The sequence below is a fragment of the Orycteropus afer genome, unplaced genomic scaffold (assembly GCF_000298275.1).
Source record: "Orycteropus afer afer isolate SDZICR_OR568_19922 unplaced genomic scaffold, OryAfe1.0 scaffold00002, whole genome shotgun sequence".
Classification (NCBI taxonomy): domain Eukaryota; kingdom Metazoa; phylum Chordata; class Mammalia; order Tubulidentata; family Orycteropodidae; genus Orycteropus; species Orycteropus afer.
In genome coordinates this window covers 3,374,490-3,382,609 of record NW_006921589.1, presented here as the reverse complement: position 1 = coordinate 3,382,609, position 8,120 = coordinate 3,374,490, and the positions used below count along the sequence as shown (strand labels likewise).

At 38.7% G+C, this 8,120-nt stretch overlaps 1 protein-coding gene across 1 annotated transcript in view; it reads left to right on the top strand.

The window, feature by feature from the left end:
• The window catches only part of LOC103192550 (thymus-specific serine protease-like), a 52,399-nt gene extending 44,672 nt beyond the window's left edge, over positions 1 to 7,727 (top strand). Inside the window, exons 7-10 of the mRNA XM_007935548.1 lie at positions 941 to 1,139; positions 2,568 to 2,658; positions 6,034 to 6,242; positions 7,618 to 7,727. Coding sequence (XP_007933739.1) covers positions 941 to 1,139; positions 2,568 to 2,658; positions 6,034 to 6,242; positions 7,618 to 7,727 — 609 coding nt within the window. The remainder of the gene's footprint in view (positions 1 to 940; positions 1,140 to 2,567; positions 2,659 to 6,033; positions 6,243 to 7,617) is intronic.
• Positions 7,728 to 8,120: the final 393 nt, after the last annotated feature.

The following is an 8,120-nucleotide window of genomic DNA, read 5'->3' as shown; positions in this document are numbered from 1 at the left end:
GAAAGAGGGGGAGGTCTTCAACGAGCTGGATTGATACGGTGGCTGCGATGATGGGCTCAAGTATAGCAGGGATTGTGGGGCTGGCGCGGGATTGGGCAGTGTTTCGTTCTGCTGTGCATAGGGTCGCTATGAGTCGGAAGCGACTCGACGGCACTTAACAACATAACAACAACTCTACTTATCTCTATTCATTTAAATCTTACACAGTCTTCCAAGTCCACTTCAATTCCCAACTTCTCAAGAAGCTATTCTCATGATTTTGGTTCTCTTTGACCTTTCTCAGATTCCCTGGAGTAGTTCATTACAATTTTCATATTATATGTGGCTTTCTTCTTCAAAGGACCTCCAGCAATGCAGTGATTAAAGAATTAGGCCATTACCCAAAAGGTCTGGGGTTTGAACCCACCAATTGCTCCCCAGGGAAACATGACAGAGTTTGATTTCTTAAAGATGCATAGCCTTGGAAATTTTATGAGGCATTTTTACATTATCCTGTAGGGCCACTGTGAATTGTAATTGACTCAATGGCTATGAGTTTTGTTTTGCTTTGTTTTATTCGATGGATCCTTTAAAGCACTTGTTCTCATCTTTTACATTTCATAAGGTTTCTAACACTGCTCTGGGAGACTCTTCCATATACACACCACATACTGACACAGGTGCCAAAATCCTTTGTTAAAACAAGTGCTTTTATGAGCTCTGTGTCTTGCAGAATTGCTGTTGATTCACTTCTATTAGACTCTGCAACCCACACAATCGAGATGCCGGTTTTTCAGAAGATGATCTCCAGGCTAAGTCACCAAGGAACATATCCACATTATTGAATTAAAAGAAATCACTTGAAGCATTTAACACCATTTTTGGAGCTGATGTCTATTTGGAGCTGAAAAGCATCCTGTGTATGTTCTCTTAAGGATGATTGTAACCTTGTTTTTTGCAGAGAAAAGAGAATGAGGTCAGCATTGACGAATTTTGTGACACGATGAGAAATACCACACTGGGTTTACCATATTCTAGATTCACAAGAATTGAAAATTTAATACTCAAGAAAAAAAATATGACTTGCTTTGAAACAAATTATAATACTTTCCTGAAAGCCTTGAATTATTCTTCCATAAGCAACATCAGTAATCGAGGAGGTAAAGTGTTATTTGGTGAAAATAGAAATTTTCCTGTTGATGTTGAAAACGTGAGCACAAAACCATGCATTAGACATGCTGCAAATAGTGAGGCTACATTAAGCTACATTATGAAAGAAACAGAAATAAGGACTTATTTAAGGTTGAAAATAGACAAGAATGTGTCAAGGAGCTGGACATACACGAGTTCTGGTGGCATAGTGCCTAAGGCTTTTTACTGCTAACCAGAAGGCTGGTGGTTCAAACCCACCAGCCAATCCTTGGAAGGAAGTTTGGGCAATCTACTTCCATAGTGATACCACTTCAGAAACCCAAGGAGGGGTCGCTGTGAGTTGGATCTGACTCCACAGCAGTGAGTTTGATTTTTGGTTTGGTATAAAAGGCAGAAATACCAAATGATTCAGATTGAAAGGAGCAGAATAAAGAAATGTGTCCCTTAGTACTTTTCAACATAATCTAGCATCACTGATGGCAAGAAAGTACCTCACCCCACTTCAAATTCTATGTAGAGCGGTTTTCAAAACTGGTTGTGCTCTAGAATTTCCTCCCCTGTTGCTGAGGAGTCAATTTCACCTTGTTGAGACCTGTGTTAGACAGCAGAACTGCACCACAGGGTTTTCCTGGTTGGAAAGTTTATGGAGCAGAGCGCTAGTCCTTTCCTCTGCAATGCTGATGGGTGAGTTCAAATTGCCAACGTTTTTGTTGGTAGTAGAGCACACACCATTTGCACCAGCCAAAGACCTGCTCCCTTCCACTCACCTGTTTGAAATGCAATAAACTACAACTTCAAGATATCTGAAGCATATGTAGTTCTTAAAGTTGTTAACTGAACTGCTCAAAGACACATGAGTCTTTGATATAGCTTCTAGACTTTCAATGCAATGAACTTCTAAGTGATTATCTTCAACCTCATGCACTGAGTTACCAATCCTATCAATATAGTGAGCTTTTGGGGGAGAAGTTGAAGCCAAAGCCTGACTGACAGTGTGGAGATGCTGAGGGAGAGGGACATCAAATGTGTATTCCTTCAAGGAGCTTCCTAGACAGGGTCCTGGGATAACCTGAGGAGGAGTTAACTGGAGTAGGATGCAGAGAGAATGAAACCTTTTCAGCAGAGGCTAAAATAGAGCGTGATCAGTGAGGCAGACCAAGGTATTCATAGTGATGGCTCTGTGAAGAACAAGAAAGTGTTACTTCAGGGACATATGTGGTCCTCTCCACCATCTCTTCTTCATTGGACATAGTTGTAATTCTTAATATGTTAATGTTGGATTTGACTAAAAATAACATTGCTAATGAGTAGATCAAATATGGTTTAGAAAGTTAAGAGCAGCATGTAAATTAGAGCACATGATTATTTTAATCTTTTTTGTTTGTTTATCTACAAACATCATTTCTGAGTAAGTCAATTGATATTTTTTTCCCTAGGCAGGCAATGGTTTTATCAGCGTTGCACTGAATTCGGCTTATTTATTACCACGGATTCAAAGGAGCATCCCTTCTCTGGATTGACTCTCAGGTAAAGTCTCTGCTTTGCAAATTATCTTCCATACTTAAAGAGAAGATTAAATTGATCATTGACTAACCCCACTTAATGAAAATGAAACAGAGAAATATTCTGGGTAGAAGCTTGAAAAACGGAATATATTCTAGTAATATATGTAGAACCAAATTTCAGATTTCTGAATATACCTTAATTGGTAGCTGCAGGAAACACAGTATATGTTTCGTTATTGCTAGATGTCATCCCGTTGGCTCTGACTCAGAGCAACAATATGCTCAATGCAACTAAACCCTACCCAGTCCTATGCCATCCTCAGAGTCTTTGCTACACTTGAGCCCATCATTGCAACCACTGTGTCAATATATGTCATTGAGTTCTTCCTCTTTTTCACTGACCCTCTGTTTTACCCACCATGATATCTATCTCCAGGGAATGGTCCCTTCTGACAGCATGACCAAAGTAGGTGAGAAACATCTGGCCATTCTAGCTTCTAAAGAGCATTCTCGCTCAACTGCACCCAGGACAGAAATGTCAGTTCTTCTGGCAGTCCATGATATTTTCAGTATTCTTTGCCAACACCACAGTTCAAAGTCATGAACTCTTCTTAGTCTTCCTTATTCATTATCCAGCTTTCATGTGCATATGAGGTGACTGAAAATACCATGGCTTGGGTTACGCACATCTTAGTCTTCAAAGTGATGTCATTGTTTCTTAATACTCTAAAGGAGTCTTTTGTAGCAGATTTGTCCAGTGCAATATGATGTCTGATTTCTTCACTGCTTTTTCCGTGGATATTTCTTATGGATCCAAGTAAAATTAAATTCCTAAAAACTGCAATCTTTTTCTCCATTTACTGTGATGATGCTTATTGGTCCAGTTGTGAGGATTTTCCTTTCCTTTAGGTTGATGTGTAATCCATACTGAAGACTGAAGTCTTTGATATCCATCAGTAAATGTTTTAAGACATCTTCACTTTCAGCAAACAGGGTTGCACCATCTGCGCATCATAGGTTGTTAATGAGTCTTCTTATCCTGATGCTGTGTTCTTCTGCATATAGTCTAGCTTCTCAGATTAATTGCCCATGTACAGATTGAAGAAGGATGGTGAAAGGATGCATAGCCTTCCTGATTTTAAACCATGCGGTATCCACTTTTTATGTTTGAATGACAGCTTTACATGTTCTAGAGGATGAATAAGAATAAATACAGTAGTAGCCCCAGTTTTACTTGTTGTCATGACAAGGTTATTTTATATAATACTCTTTCACAATGAAGGTATATTTTATGCTTGATGCAAAATCTAATTAAGCAACAGTGGTGACAATAAAGTTGCAAATAAAAAAAGGCAAATAGTGCTTCTGTTCCGATTTTCTGGTTAGCCTAATGTTGTAGTTAAGGTTATATGTCCACTTGGCTGGCCCTGATTTTGAGTGGCTGGACATCTGGATGTAGTTATTCCCCATGATGAATCTGATAATCAGCTACATGGTAGAATCTGTAGTGAGCAGCTGAGTAGCTACCTTAGGGATGTAGTCTGCTTCAAGTGTGTAAGGAGAAGTGTTGAGAAAGTTCTCTGAGCTTTTGTCACATCTGGATCCTGTGTTGGGCTGTGTCTTCATCTCAAAGGCCTCCCATGTTGTCTGTTGATCTTGAGACTGTTACCAGACTTGAATTAGTGGCCTGCTGTGTTGTTTGATAATTTTGTGACTGTCCCTTTTTCCTTGTCAGCCTTGGGTTTGCCAGCCTCACTAGCCAGCATCAGTCTGAGTTAAGAGAAGCCTCCAGCTTCAGTGGGCCAGGAGCAAGAGGCAGAGCTGAATCCTAAGATTGAGGGGCCTTCACTTGGTCCCTAGAGCTGGCACTTTGAACTCAGATTCTAGCCTCCAAAACTGTAAGAGAATAAATCCCTGTGTGTTCAAGCCACCCATCTGTGGTATTTTCTGTTAGAGCATCAATAGGTAACCAAAACACCAAGATGTGATAATTTTACAAAGCAGGGCTGATCACCTTTAAGTAAGTATATTCTCATTGGTTCAGGATCTTTTATTTATATTTACTAGGTTAGTAGAACAAGATTTGTTTCCTGACCCCTAGAACTGTCCACAAGGTACAGAAGCTAATAAAGATGAAGAAGTTTATAGACAATTTGATAATTAAAATTATAAGATGGTCATTCTTTATTTGTATGTCTGTGTCCAAATGTGTTGTAGATGAATATGCACTGATATTATAGTATGTAAAATATCTTGGTGGATAAAATCGTGATAAAAATATAAACTTGGAGGGAAAATATGAACTTGGAGCCTATGTTTTCCCCTTTGAAAATCCACTCTCATATTCCCTAATGAGGAATGAAGTAATGACCTAGTCACAGTCAAGCATATTAATTGAGCCATAGTTTTAACAGATGTCTATGGTGAAGGTAGGAGCTCTGGTAGCATAGTGGCTAAGACACTTGACTGCTAACCAGAAGGCTGGTGGTTCAAACCCACCAGCCACTCCTCGGAAGGAAGGTTGGACAATCAACTTCTGTAGTGATACTGCCTTGGAAACCAATGGAGGGGTCACTATGAGTCGGGTCCGACTCGACGGCACATAACAACAACAACAACATGGTGAAGGTACCAGAGTTGGGACAAGCACCTATTGTAGCTTAACTTCTTTTTGTGTCTGTTCCATCCATATGGAGAGAATTCCCATCCACAATTTTACCTCTTTGTTCCTTTGCATATCTTTTTGCTCTAAAGACACAGGAGATAAAACCTTACTGTTTCCTTGGCTTACTTGTTCTGGTTTTCTTTGGGGTTCAAGACACTCAAGGCTAGGATGACTGCAACTGGGAGGGTTTAAAGATTCTTAATGTGCTTCTTGGAACATTGGAGACAGTCTCTTCCTCTCACTGTTCTGTGCTCTCTTTCTCCATAACAGGAAAGCGGGCTGTGCATTGAGCTCTTTTATTGCCACAGTGGTTAGTAATCCAGATAGAAGTGTGGGCTCAGTGGGAACACAAAGAATAGGTTTTTCTGCTTTCCTTGTTCTGAAGCCCTAGGTGATGTTCAGGAAAGAGTAATGGATGGTGTATATAACCTCTTTACCAGTGTTTTCCATTGGGTTAGCCAAGAGTCCAGATAGACAAGTACTTTGGTGGTTAACTACTAGAAGACCTCATAAGAGAGTAGCTGGGTTAGGATAGACAGATAGATAATTTCCTCCTTAAATTGAAGAAATTCTTTTAGCTGGTGAAACTAACTCAGATTCTCAGTGGGAAAACAAAAACTCAAAAGTGCCAGAAATAACATCATAGTCTTTCTGCAGATGACTTTCTTACTATTCTCAACCCTCTATTCCATTTCCTACAATTTTGTATAATTTTTTTTTTTTTTTTTGCAGAGATTTAATTCAGCAATGTTCAGATGTCTTTGGCCCTAAATTCAATTATAATTTAGTGTTGTGGGGTGTGGAGGTCACCAACACGTTATTTACAGGCTACAATATAAATGGAAATAAAGTCATCTTTCCCAATAGTCTCCTTGATCCTTGGCACACTTTGGGAATCACAAAGGATATCAGTCAAGATTTGCCTGCTGTGGTCATCAAAGGTAACAGAGTTGTGAATATTCAGAGCTCCATAAATAGGATAAAATATATCCGCATGCATTAATAAATTAAGGGACACGTGTGGTTCAGTGGTTGAATTCTTGCTTTCATTTGTCAGAATTAGGTTGGCTTCCCCACCAATGTACCTCACGTACAGCCAATGCCCATCTGTTAGTGGAGGTTTGTGTGTGTCTGTGATGCTGAATGGATTTCAGTGGAGCCTGCAGACTGAGGGGAAACAGGAAGGAAGTTCTGGTGATCAATTTCCAGAAATCAGCCAATGAAAACCCTCTGGCCTCCTCTCCTATCACAGGGGTGGCACAGTATCTGCAGCATTTAGTTCTGTTGTACATCATGTTGCCATAAGCTGGGGCCTGACTTGACCACAGCTAACAACGACATTAATAAATTGTTTTTAATATCGTTATTGACAAGAGACACGTGATACTTCTAAGGAGGTGATAGGGAGATAATTTAGCCTTCACTATTATTTCATCATCGTTCTTGCATCTAAAATAGAACACCATAAAAGAGAAACAATCAAAACAGGGAAAAAGGTGCATATAAAATGAACCATTTGCATACTTGTATTCTTTTTTTTTTTTAATAAAAAATTTATGTGGTTTAAGATAATCAAGAGAGATGAAGTCATATCCTTTTGTTAATGTAATTACTTGTTAAAAGAATTTATTTGGTCCAAAGTCTCTGTACACTAGATAAATGAGTGTGCAATAGCACAACAGTTTAGTTCTTACAGCAATTTCCTCACTTAAAACACACGATCATTCCAATTTACATTAACAGCCAGCTTGTAGATATTCTGAACAATTTGTTCTAAGAGTTAGTACTCCATTAGACTCCAATAGACCACTGGGGAAATTTTCTAAAATGAGGCTTAATGAGATTCAGACACTGTAACCTCATCAGATGGAATTTACATTATGTTACACATGGGTCAAACAAAAAGGAAACTAAAAACATTATTCTCTGAATCTGCCACCTTAATCATTCCCTGAAACTTTCATAAGTTTGTAGCACAGAAGGATGCTGGTAATTCTCTTTAATAATTGTCAAGTTTATCTAAACTTAACCTACGAGGAAGTTTACTTGTTTGACACAAAGCCCATTATATTAGTAAACTAATCCACCTTCTTATTTATGGCCACACATTTTGATCCACCTTTAACAAAACCTTTGAAAATAAGTGACATCCAGCCCTACCCTTAGCTAATTAGAATTGCTGAAGAATGAGGCTCAGATATTGGTTTGTTTGAATGGCCTTCCAGGTGATTCCAATGTGAAGGTAGGTGTTAAAATATATCTGGTCTTTTCATAGTCCATAAGTAGGTATTCTAACATTTCTCCTTTTCTTTTTAGGTGAATCATTTTGTAAAGATATGTTAGAACCAAAGGATACTGATTCAGCTGAACTAATTCAAGCACGAGAAAAAATATTTCAGATCCTACAAACATGGCTAATGGAATAGATCTCGCTGATAGATAAGTGCAACAAAGCCCCAAAGCTGCCCTCCAATGTTATTGCTCAAATGTAAAACCTCTTGCAAGGATAATATTAAATCAGATCCTAAAATGAAATTCCTCTTTGTGAGATTTAAGTTCATTTTCTTTCATGGAAGGTCATCTTGTTTCTCCTTCCTTACTGGCCTTGAGTAGCAGCAGACCATCCCAGCACACAAGAAAGTAATGACCCTGGAGGACCATAGGTATCCAGTTAGCTGGTGGCCAGATGACAGAAGCTACACATCTGGGTTTTCCAGGACAATCTCTATTTCATTAACTCATTCTTTTTAAGAAAAACCCAATCATAGCATGTAAGTATAAAAGTATTTTAATTTTAGATATACATTAATACATTAAAA